We start from the raw sequence: 13040 nt of genomic DNA, 5'->3' as shown, positions 1-13040 counted from the left end.
ACTGAGAGTCGGACACAGTTGCTTCCCATCCTCTATGATTATTTCAGTTCCAGCTTTGATAAACAAATAGGAAGGCACTACCACGGCAATACCCTGAAACCATGTGGAGACACTGCAGCTGGGAAAATACAGCAGTTTACCTTTTTATCAGAAAACTCATTTGGTTTGTAATGTCCAGTTTTTTGATCACAGCAATTCAGTCCAAAAATAATGCATTCTATTTCTGAACTGGATGACGTTACATGTTTTTTTTCATGGAAGAACACTAATTAGGGAGACTTTGCTAGCTGAATATCCCAGAGGTGAAAGCAAAGGATATAAATGACTGGATTTTTCAATCTGGGTTTAATACGGAGATAATACCTGCAGCGTATAATATCACGTCACTGCATTCAACATGCTTCTACGAATGTTAAATAAAATATTCTACCTAGCACTTGCCGTCGTTGGTGTTCCTGGTAAGTGGCTATGACCATTGAATGTGCAAACATCTGTTTTTAAGCTGCCTCTGGTTTGTTCTCATAAGCTTCATGATGACATAAGAACATAAGAACATAAGAAATAGGAGCAGGAGTAGGCCATCTAGCCCTTCGAGCCTGCCCCGCCATTCAATAAGATCATGGCTGATCTGTCGTGGCTCAGTTCCACTTTCCCGCCCTCTCCCCATAACCCTTAATCCCCTCTCTTATCAAAAACCCATCAACCCGCTTCTTGAAAATATTTAGCGAGGCAGCCTCCACCACCTCAACGGGTAGAGAATTCCATAGATTCACCACCCTTTGAGTGAAGAAGTTCTTCCTCAACTCCGTTCTAAACCGCCCACCCCCCCTTTATCTTGAGGCTGTGCCCCCTAGTCCTACTGTCTTTTTTGAGCGGGAAAAGTCTCTCCACCTCTATCCTATCCATCCCATTCATCATCTTATACGTCTCAATGAGATCTCCCCTCATTCTCCTAAACTCCAACGAGTACAAGCCTAGTTCATTCAGCCTCTCCTTATAGCTCAACCCCCTCAACTCCGGTATCAGCCTAGTAAACCTCCTCTGCACTCCCTCCAAGGCCAAAATATCTTTGCGCAGGTGCGGCGCCCAAAACTGCACACAGTACTCCAGCTGCGGCCTCACCAATGCCCTATACAGCTGCAGCAAGACCTCCCTACTTTTATATTCAATCCCCCTCGCTATGAAGGACAACATTCAGGAAACCCATTATCAGTGATACCGGCTGACTTGTGGCTTTATTCTGTTTCTTCAACTAATAAGAAACCTAGTTTATAACTCATATACTCTCTGAAATATCAACCTGTCACAATTAGGAGAATACCATGTAATGTGAAATTGATGGCAGTGAATGAAAATGCTTTGAAAGTAACTATGACTGTGGGAAGCTGCACCGTATCATTAAATATCTGTCAGTAAACACATTGGAAACCCAAACCCCGTAGATCATTTATCTGTGTGTGGAATTGAACATTGAACAGGAACCATGATTAAATGCTTGACCACAGTGATTATCCCTTATAAAGACTTTCAGTGTAGAATTGTATTAAATGTGGTTCACCAAAAAGAGTGGGATGTCTGAGCTTGGTAACCACGTCTTCCTGGGAGTATCTGCCAATGTCAGATTTTACCTGATGAGTTCACAAACAGAGTGGAATAATTGACATCAGATGTTGAGTATTGTTCTGTGTTTAAATAACAGGTTCGACTTACAACGGAAATTGTTTACTTCTAGAGGATATAAAGCGTTATTGAGACTGAAATGTCTAACCAAGCCTCCCTTTGATGTGAACTTCTCCCACCAAATAAATATCAACTCAATGCTGGCATTCCGAAATTCAGAAAATAAGCTAAAAAAAATTCCAATGCACGTTGCATTTTTATCCCAATTCTGTTCTTTTGGTAATGCATTCCAATGTGTTCTTTTCGATTTCTGGGTTTTTTAACCTAGTGTACCACTGAACCAATGGACTGCACACATCAGATTATTTTAAAGAAACCATAAGGAAAAGTAATGATTTTAGACAAAATGCAGCACTTGATATTTAGCTGTAGTGAAATTATTTTAGCATTGAAATGTTCACTCTAAGGTTTATTAATTTATACTTCATGGCTTCAGGAATTATGTTGCTTGTTTCCTCTTCTATATTCTCAGTTTCAATGTTCCAATTGGATACCTCAATGAGCTTTATTTTTTATGATTCCAGATATTTTCTGTAAATGTTGAAAGACAGTGATCCCAGAGATGGTCATGTGCAGGACCACTTCTCCCTATTCTTGGATCTGATTTAATCCTTTTACCCACATAGGACATTTTTTAATCTTTGTCTGAACTGTTCCTTTGTCCCCTAAGTGTAATTTTGTTGAGATTAGACATGAGTATGCCGTCTTCTGATTTCCAGAATTTCTCTTTAAACTTAAAGTACTGTGTTCTATCGCACTGTAATCTGTCATCTTTAATTTCTGACATTCAGTCAAATAATATATTGAAGTGTGGGCATTTGCGGTACATTTTGCCGAGTAATGCTGATCATATTTTGTGTTTATACATGTTTTATTAGATATTGTGTTTTGCTTTCATTATTTTTCCTAAAACGGACATTGTTTTATCATGTCTATTATTTTTCAAGCTTGTGCTATCCTCTGTTTGAAATATAAGATTTACTTTGATTCCCCATGAGTCCTTTCATATTGTTATATGCATTAATACTGAACAATTAATAGTAGCCTTCCTGCCTTTTCATTCGCTTTAATACCTTCAGATGTAATCCACAACTGGAAGTTTTCGAATAATGTATCAATTTTCCACTTTAAATATATTTGAGTTCATTCTCTTTTATTTGACTGTATAGTTTCCCCGCTCAGAAAATTTTGCTTTTTCTTCAAGCCATGAATGTTCCTGAAATGGTTCCTTCCGCAAGCACAAACCCAAAGTTTGTGTCAGTTCCATCATTCTGAGCTCGAAACTGTGTTCCAAAATTCCATTGGTGTTTTTCCATCTGTGTGTGTGTGTGTGTGTGTGTGTGTGAGTGTCTGTGAGTGTGTGTTATTACTCTTGTTATTCCCAGCTTTCAGTAACTCACAGCTAAGTCCATTCCATCATTTTCAGCTCGGATATTGTGAGGACATTTTTTCGTGGTTAGTTTTATTCACTTCCGAATATCAGTTTAACTCTTCCCGGCCTAATAATATCCATTATTGAAATTTAAACTCTGGCAGATTCCTCAATATGAATTCGGTACAATGCCCCGATCTCCATTATAGTTGTGCAGAGTTCACGTGAAACCCTGGGGTTAATCCATTGTCAATGTGTCTCTCTATATGTATGTTGGCTTTGCAGCCTTTGTTTAGAAGAAATGTAACTACGCTAGCTATGATGTACAGCATTCAGTGAGTATTTTGGCAAGGTGTAAAAGTAACAGAGTTTGTTGTGGTGGGAGATTTTAACATCTCCTGTACTGACTGGGACTCACTAAGCGCTCGGGACATGTAAGGAGCATCCAGGAGGGCTTCTTGATACAGGATGTAGATTGTCCAACTAAGGAAGGGGTCAGACTGGACCTGGTAGTGTTGAATGGCCCTGGCCAGGTTGTTGATGCTTCAGTAGGGGAGAAGCTCTGGAACAGTATGGTTTAGTGTATTGCTGGATAAAGATAAGTGTAGACCCCAAGTTAAGGTGCTAAATTGGGGGAAGGCTAATTACAACAATACTAGGCTGGAACTGAAGGCTGTGGATTGGGGGCAAATCAACATCTGGCAAGTGGAAGACTTTCAAGTGTAGGTTGATAAGGATTCAGGAACGGCACATTCCGGTAAGGACAGAGATTAATTATGGCTGGTTTTGAGACCCTTGGATAACGATAGTTACTGTGAGCCTAGTCAAAGAGGGAAAAAAAAGATTTGTCAAAACCAGGAGGCTGGGAACACATGAAGCAAGTGTGACATACAAAAAACTTAAGCAAGGAGTAAGGAGAGCTAAAAGGATTCGCAAGATACATCAGACAGCAGGATTAAGGAAAATTCCAAGGCTTGTTATGCATATATAAAAAGAGCAAGAGGGTGGCCAGGGAGAGAATTGACCCATTCAAGAAAAAGGGAGTCTATGCGTGGAGACAGAGGAAATGTGCAATCTGTTAAATGAGTACTTTGTGTCAGTATTCACCAAAGAGAAGGAATTGGTGGATAATGAGGGTTAGATAGGTAGATAGGTTGAGTCATGTTGAGATCAAAAAAAAGAGGAGTTATTGGGGTTCCTGAGCAACATTCAGGTAGACAAGTCCCCAAGGCCTGATGGGATATAGCCCAGAATACTGAGAGAGGCAAGGGAGGAAATTGTTGGGGCCTTGACAGAAATCATTGTATCCTCACTGCTACAGGGGATGTCCCATAGGACTGGAGAATAGCCAATGGTTTTCCTTTGATTAAGAAGGGTATCAAGTATAATCCAGGCAATTACAGGCCAGTGAGCCTTATATCAGTGGGAGGGAAATTATTGGAGAGGATTCTTCGAAACAGGATTTATTCCCATTCAGAAATAGGTGAACACATGAATGAGGCAACATGGTTTTTTTTAAAAGGGGAGGTCATGTCTCACAAACTTGGTCGAGTTTTCGAGGAAGTGACAAAGATGATTGCTGAGATTAGGGCAGAGGATATTGTCTACATGGACTTCAGTAAGGCCTTTGACAAGGTCGCTCATGGCAGACTGGTGCAGAAGATGAAGTTATATGGGATCAGAGGTGAGCTGGCAAGGTGGGTCCAAAACTGACTCGGTCAAAGAAGACAGAGCGTATCAGTGGAAGGGTACATTTCTGAAAGGAGGGCTGTGATAAGTGGCGTTCCTCAGGCATCAGTGCTAGGACTTTTGCTACGACACACAGTTTGGTGGATTTGCAGATAGTGATCAGAGGATACAGCAGGATAGAGATCAGTTGGAGACTTGGGCGGAGAGATGGCAGATGGAGTTTAATCCAGAGAAATGCGAGGTAGTGCATTTTGGAAGGCCCAATACAGATAGGGAAAATCTGGTAAATGGAAGAACACTTAAGAATATTGAGGAGCAAAGGGATCTGGATGAACAGAACACAGATCACTGAAAGTGGCAAAGCAGGTGGAGAGGATAGTTAAGAAGGCATACGGCATGCTGGCCTTCATCAGCAGCAGCATTGAGTTTAAAAAAAATGGCAAATCATATTGCAGCTTTATAGGACATTATTTAGGCTCCCTTGGAATACAGTGTTCAATTCTGGTTGCCACACTACCAGAAGGATGTGGAGGCTTTGGAGAGGGTGCAGAAAAGATTTACCAGGATGTTGCCTTGGATGGAGGACATTCGCTATGAAGAGAGGCTGGAGAAATTTGGATTGATCTCAATGGAACGACAGGGGGTTGAGGGGACACCTGATAGAAGTCTACAAGATTATCAGGGGTATGGGGAGTGGATAGTCAGAAGCTTTTTTCCCCAGGGTGGAAGAGTCAATTACTAGGGGGCACAGGTTTAAGGCGCGAGGGGCATGGTTTAAAGGAGATTGACGGTGTAGGTGCCTGGAACTCTTGCCTGGGGATGTAGTGGAAGCGGATACAGTCGTGAATTTTAAGGGGCGTCCTGACAAATGCATTAACACGATGGGAATAGAGGGAAATGGTCCCCTGAAGGGTAGAAGGATTAAGTTAAGTCGGGTACATGATTGGTGCAGGCTTAGAGGGCCAAAGGGTCTGTTCCTGCCCTGTAACTTTCTTTGCTCTTTGTTCTTTGTTCATTCTCTGTTTTAATCCTTCTCACATGCCTGTGTACTTAGGTCTATTTGTTGGAATGATGTACTTAGTTTGCTTGAAATAAATATTTCAATGCATTCACCTTGAATTTGTATCTGACATTCTGCAACGTTCTCCTTCTTACAAACCCCTTCAAGCACTCGATGTATCAAACTCCATTCAACATAACGAGATGTCCACCGTATGTAATAAAGATCTTTCCGACTCCTGCAGCTCTGTTCGTAATAACACAATGAATTCCCCACCATTAAATGTGCACCTCTGCACTCCCTAAAGCTTCTTGGAGAGACTGTGTATTTGTATTTTCCATTAACTAGAGCTCTGACCCATAATTTCTGACAATGCTGCCTACCAGACATTGGTTCTGATATTTTTGCATTATTCCTGAACCCAGATAATCCTTTTCCTTTTCAAACAGACCCTCGATCGTATCTAATCCAAATGTATTTATTTCATCTCCTCACCTTCCATTTGTGGAAATCATAAAGTTTCCTCATTCACAAATTCCGTGTTACCAGAAAATACATTCAACACATAGATTCGACATTTATTCCACATCCACCTTTGGTCACGACAAGACATGGATCCTCCCAATCTCCCGCAATGCCGTCCTTATCTTGGCCTTGATCACATTCTGATTTTTCACATTGTGCTCAGTCTAGTACGAGGCCAGTTCATTCAACTGGCAACACATTTCAATGTCATCTCTCAGCAAATTTATCAAACAGATGAATGCTCACACAAAATTAAGCCGTCTAAAGTGTTCAATTTATTATGAATTATTCAATGTTTGTCTAGACCATAAGACATAGGAGCAGAATTAGGCCACTCGGCCCATCGAGTCTGCTCTGCTGTTCAATCATTTCTGATACTTTTCACATCCCCATTCTCCTGCCTTTTCCCCCAAACCCCTGATCCCCTTATTGATCAAACCCCTATCTATCTCTGTCTTAGAGATACACAATGGCCTGGCCTCCAGAGCCTTCTGCGGCAAAGAGTTCCACAGATTCACCACTCTCTGGCTGAAGAAATTCCTCCTCATCTCTGTTTTAATGGATCGTCCATTTAGCCTGAGTCTGTGCCCTCTGGTTCTAGTTTTTCTGACAGTTGGAAACTTTCTCTCCACGTCCACTCTCTCCAGGCCTCGCAGTATTCTGTAAGTTTCAATAAGATCCCCCCTTCCCCTTTCTAAACTCCAGCGAGTACCGAACCAGAGTCCTCAACTGTTCCTCATACGACAAGCTCTTCATTCCATGGATCATTTTTGTGAACCTCTTCTGGACCCTTTCCGAGACCAGCATACCCTTCCTTAGATACAGCGCCCAAAACTGCTCACAATACTCTAAATGGTGTCTGACCAGAGCCTTATCCAGCCTCAGCAGTGCAACCCTGCTCTTATATTCCATCCCTCTCGACATAAATGTGAACATTGCATTTACCTTCCTAACTGCCGACTGAACCTACATGCTAACCTGAAGGGAATCCTGAACAATGACCCACAAGCTCCTTTGTATTTCTGATTTCCTAAGCATTTCCTCATTTATAAAATAGTCTATGTCTCCATTCCTCCTTCCAAACTGCACAACATCTATTTACACATTGTATTCCACCTGCCACTTCTTTGCCCATTCTCCTAATCTGTCCAAGTCCTTCTGCAGCTCCCCTCCTTCCTCAATACTACCTGACCCTGTACATATCATTGTATCATCTGCAATTTAGCTTCAGCTCATCCCCTTCATTCATCCATCGGCTGAGGTATTTTCGTTTTTTTATTCATTTGTGGGACAAGGGTGTCGCTGGTTGGCCAGGTGTTTATCGCCCTACCCTACTTGCACTTGCTCTAAGGGGCTTGTTAGGCCATTCCAGAGGATAGCAGAGATTCAATCACATTGGAGTCACATATACACCAGATCAGGTAAGGACAGCACATTTCCATCCCTAAAGAACATTGGTAAACCAGATGTTGTTATTTTCTGGCAATCGGCAATGGTTTCATGGTCATAAACAGATTATTAATTCCAGATTTTGTTTTCATTGAATTGAAATTCCAACATATGCAGTGACAGGATTGGAAGCCAGGTCTCCAGAACATTAGCTGAGTTTCTGCATTAACATAACAGCGATGGCATTACTCGGCTAAGCCCCATTATAATCAGAATGAATTTACTTTATGACCTGTTGTCAGGCACAATTGGCAGCAGACAATTTCTTTTTTTTAGTTGAACGTTGTAAGAAAATGCCACATTTGCTTGATCATGTGACTGCAATTAAAATGCTGTAAAAAGTTCAGCCTTCCATAAACGCTACTACATAATACAAAATTTTAAATCATGCGACAACTGTCCCACTTATATGCCTCATCCAAACCAAAAATAACTCTATTTGTCATCCTCCATGCAAACACAGGAGATGTAAACACGTCCATTTACCTCCACATCTTCCACATTCCAAAATGACAAGCACACATTCCAGCTAAAAAAAAGTGATATTCAGGAAGTTTATATATTTCCGTAAATGTATCCATAGCACCAATGGATTCTCCTGTACACTGGGAGAAGTACGTGCACAGATTGTGTTACCGTTTTGCTGAGATTCAGTTTGCCAGCCCCATTCTGTGTCTCCATTTGTTTGTTCCTTCAGTTCTGCACTCCACTGGGTATGAGCTCTCAATCATTGGCCTTGACATTCTGTCACTGAAGCTGAATCCTGAGCAGTATTCCAATTTGTTCCTGAACATCTGGTTGTTTGTCTATTTACTAAAACGACGAGTACAATCGTTCTTGCATTGTTCCATATTTCCTGCCAAACCAATTCTGTCTGTCATTTACCTGGACAACAATCCCTCCAGTACTCTAACACTGTTCTTCAGCAATGCAGCCTCCCCTCCATGCCCCAACTGTTCACGCCCGAAGAGGCACACACAAACATAACAGACACACACGATGACATATACACACACACACATAAACGTTTAGAACTGTCATGAATACCTTATACACGGGACAAAGACAAGAAACATTGGGGAAAAAAACGTCTGTGGAGAATCGTTGCCTTTATATTCCTGCTACAGATGCTCTCAGACCTGCTGTCTTCCAGCATTTTCCGCTTTGTTGTTCGCAGATTCCGTTATCCCCATGTGTACACACGGGAATGCGCCATACAAATGTACAAGTGCAGAATAGCAGGCCTGCTGCTTTTCTGGTGGTTCGGTTTCAGCACTCACACCACCGTGGCCTGGGGTGGATTCTGGGTTAGGGAATGACATTTTGTTTTATATATATGGTGACAGAGTGGGTTAACACTGCTGCCTCACAGCGCCAGGGGCCCGGCTTCAGTTCCCGGCTTGGATCAGTGTCTGTGTGGGATCTGCACATTTCCGCTGTGTCTGTGTGAGATTCCTCCTGTTTCCTCAGGCAGTCGGAAAGACATGCCTGCATTTATAGCACGCAAAGAAAAAGTGAAGTTTGCACCCGGGGTTGGGGTCCAATACCGGATGTGGGGATCTGTTCACAGTTTGGCTGGCAGTGTGTTGGAATAGCCTTTCATTCACTGTTGACAGTGAACTGATCCAACCCCAGAGAATTGTGTGTCTTTTCTCATCGAGGGACATCTTCATGTTATTAGGGGACAATTCTGAAAGTGGAGGGGTCTCCGATACTGACATTGTTAATGTAGGAAAAGGATCTAATCCTGAGGAGCTCCTGAACAGTATGAGCCGAGCGTTCCAAATATATTGAGATGTGCTACCAGTGTGACAATCATACCTGTCAAACTATTTTATAATACTGAAGTGTTCACTGTGTCCTCTCTTCACAGGTGCTGTCAGACCTGTTGAGAGTTTTCCAGCGTTTCCTATTTATGTTCAGACCCCCCGTACACACTTGTGCGTGGCTAATTTTGATGAAGTTACCTGTTCAGGACAGGGTGGGATCCTGAATGTGAACTACTTCTGTGTGTTGTATTAACCTGTGTTTGGTGCAGAGGGAGGATGGGTGTGAGAGGGGTTGATCCTCAATGAAATATGTAATACTAACTGTCATTGCTATAAGAATGACAGTTTTCATCCAGCAACAGGCACTATTTCCAACTCAGGGTGTCTGTTCCCTGGAAATATTTTTCATTGCTATAGGTGCGGGGAGGGAGGAGGGTGATTGTGAAGGAGGTCTGACCATCAATTTGTTGAAACATGTGATCCTCAGTATTATTCTAATTCTGAGAATGCACTGTCCCTCAGCATGAGGGTGGAATGATTGATCCTGGGAGAAATCTGCATGTGGACCTGAACCTGAAAGGTGAACATTCCTTGTGATGCCACAATATCTTCCTATGTATATCTAGCCGAACCCCAACATCTATGTGTCCAATACTGAAACAGAAGCCGTCATGGGATAAGTGCCATCTTCTGGTTGTGCACCTGATATTTGGGTTAAATGGACACTCTGAGGACGGTCTATTCATGGGCATTGTGTGCCATGGGAGGGGATGAACAAGGCTTTATTCCTGAGTAGAATGTCTCAGCAGTATTTGTGTCTGTGTCTGCCTCTTGTATTTCCTTATCTTTGTTATCCTGGTAAATGATCTGGCCACAGGACGTGCTTGATAATTCTTCGAGAATGTGACAATCCCCCATTTGTTACAAACGCAAAGCATTCAGTCAACGTGGGTGTCAATCTAAGATATTTATTTGGAGGGATGTTCGGATCAACTGATGCCAATCCTTGCTGTCCAATATCGAAACGTGACCTGTCATCTGTTAACTCTGTCAAAAACATTAAATCATACTCCAAACTCATCAAAACATTTGAAATATCAACCACCCTCCCCCTGTAAGCCTGATCTCTGACTGTATTAATCCTTTATCTGGTGTGGAATTGAGATAAGTGGATGAAGCCAGGGTAGAGATTTTAAAACAATAATTTCTGACGGAGATCAAATCCGCAAAATGTTTAGTGCAAAACCACTTCCCTTAGTGCCTGAACCAGAAAAGTAGAATGCAACAGCAATAATACTGATTCTGCTTTTCCACCGTCTCTGTCTTACAGTTAATTTACTGGGCATCCTGGTCCTGTCCCGGGATAAATGTGGCCTCTCCACCTGCACAACTCGCTACCTGCTCGCGATGACAACAGCGGTTATACTTACCACCATCAATGACTATTATTTTCCTGTTAGTTTCCTGTATATCACGCCTGTGTGTAGTTTCAAATCTGTCCTAATGGGTGCAGCCACAGATTGTTCAGTCTGGTTCACCGTGACATTTTCATTTGATCGATTTGTGGCCAATCGTTGTCAGACGTTGAAAATGAAATATTGCACTGGGAAAACTGCAACAGTGATTCTTGTAACAACTGGTGTTCTGCTCCGTTTAAAAAATATTCCCTTCTACTTTACAAAGGACCCTATGTTCATATTTAAAAATGTACCGTGGGGCTGTGACACAAAGGTAAGCACATTTACTGATCCCATATGGGTCGGATTCCAATGGTTTGATAAGGTTGTGACTCCATTGCTCCCATTTGGTTTAATTCTATTGATTAATGCTCTGACATTCAGACATATTTTGATAACTAGTAGAGTCCGTAAAAGACTGGTTGTTCCCCATAAGGATGGAAATAACATTGATCCAGAGATGGAGAGCAGAAGAAAGTCAATGATTTTACTCTTCACTATATCCGGAATGTTCATTCTACTGTGGTCAGTCAATGTTGTACAATTCATATATGTTAAGGTAATAGGTTTATTTTCCATCAATGACTCTGCCTATATATTACAAGCTGTCGGAGGCCCAATGCTCAATTTAAATTGCTGCACAAACACATTTACTTATGTGGCCACTCTTAGCAAGTTTAGGGAGCAATTCATTTTAATGTTGACATATCCTCTCAAAACAATTACACAGAGACTCATCCAATTGGGGAAATTCACCCGATGACTGATAGTTGACTCAGTGGATGAGCATTTTCATATGGTTACTATGATTACTTTCACCAAGCTTCAAGCTTCTTCTTGTCACTATGCAAACCATGCAGCATGAAGGCCTGATCTGCCAACTTAATGGTCAATCACACATTCAAAGTATTTCAGTCGCCACATTGAAACCTATTGATCATGCAGTGCTTTGACAGTTGGGAAAACCAATGGTGTTTGTCCAACCTGTGGGATATCTGTGGGGATGAAATGCAGCTTTAGGCCTTTCAAGCTCACTATACACACATCCTTCCCAACTGATGGTACTGTAAACAAATTAGCGTCAGTTTTTGTAATTGAGTTAATGGATAAGTCAAAAAGAAACCATGTGTTTTGTAGCCCCGCGAGGCACTGAAGCAATAAAGAGAGGGCTAGAGTTGCCTGATATATGAAGCCAATTGTGAACCATGGCATTATCCGTTTACCAGTTTGTGGTGATCGTTCGTGACCTGGAGTCTGGCAAATGTATGCTCCATGGTGCCAGCGTGTGGCCCCAACAATGAGATGGCAATGAATGTGAACAACTTTCAGTGAAAGGGAGTAAGGTGACATACCACAGTGACAATGAAAGCATTAATAATCAGACAAGATTAGAAATGACAGAAACCTCTCTGGGGAAAAAAAATGTCTTGAGTGAGGCAGACCAAGTTTCGTTTCAAGGAACATATCATTCCCCGTTACAAGAGTGGCTTTAATAATGTAATAGGAGCAGAAAAAAATAATAAAATGATGTGGGACTGCAGCTCACGTGTTAGATGAAGGAGCAATGGAAATGGAAGGAAATTGGAAGTTGATATTCAATTAGTCAGAAATGACGTGCGAGACCCTCTGGCCTCCCAGCTGGTGGCAGGTTGTATTCTAGTGGTGATTATCTGGTCCTGCAACTGTTAATGGGAAGTCCCATTGATGTCATGCTATGATGGCTGGAAACCCGGATCGGGCTGTGTGCTGCTGGCAGTACAGGAGAGCTCACCAGTGTGAACGGCTGGATAATTGCCCCAATAATTATCATTGATTGATGATATAGGGGACGATTCCCCAGGTCCGGTTAACTGCCCAAGTAGAACAACGGGTCGGGAAGCATCAGTGGGCGGGCGGGGGGGGGGGGGGGGGGGGGGGGGGGTGCTCAGTCGGATTTGGGACCACCACCTGGCTAATCGAGAGTCTCCGTGTCAATGTTTTCTGATATAATCAGACATTTCCAATACAGACTCGAGTCAGATGCAACTTGTCAACATTATAACGAACAGTAACCGTATGAAGGTGCTTCTCTGGCTGAAGTTCAAATTGCCCCGCTTTGC

At 42.2% G+C, this 13040-nt stretch overlaps 1 protein-coding gene across 1 annotated transcript; it reads left to right on the top strand.

The window, feature by feature from the left end:
* The first annotated feature begins 397 nt into the window (after nucleotides 1-397).
* LOC145337408 (putative G-protein coupled receptor 139) lies at nucleotides 398-11704 on the top strand. Its single transcript, XM_080182184.1, has 2 exons — nucleotides 398-458; nucleotides 10815-11704. Exons 1-2 carry the CDS (start codon nucleotides 398-400, stop codon nucleotides 11702-11704), a joined length of 951 nt encoding a protein of 316 aa, XP_080038310.1.
* Nucleotides 11705-13040: the final 1336 nt, after the last annotated feature.

The sequence above is a fragment of the Carcharhinus amblyrhynchos genome, unplaced genomic scaffold (assembly GCF_965287045.1).
Source record: "Carcharhinus amblyrhynchos unplaced genomic scaffold, sCarAmb.v2.hapA scaffold_48, whole genome shotgun sequence".
Lineage (NCBI taxonomy): Eukaryota > Metazoa > Chordata > Chondrichthyes > Carcharhiniformes > Carcharhinidae > Carcharhinus > Carcharhinus amblyrhynchos.
This window is presented reverse-complemented; position numbering and strand designations above follow the sequence as displayed.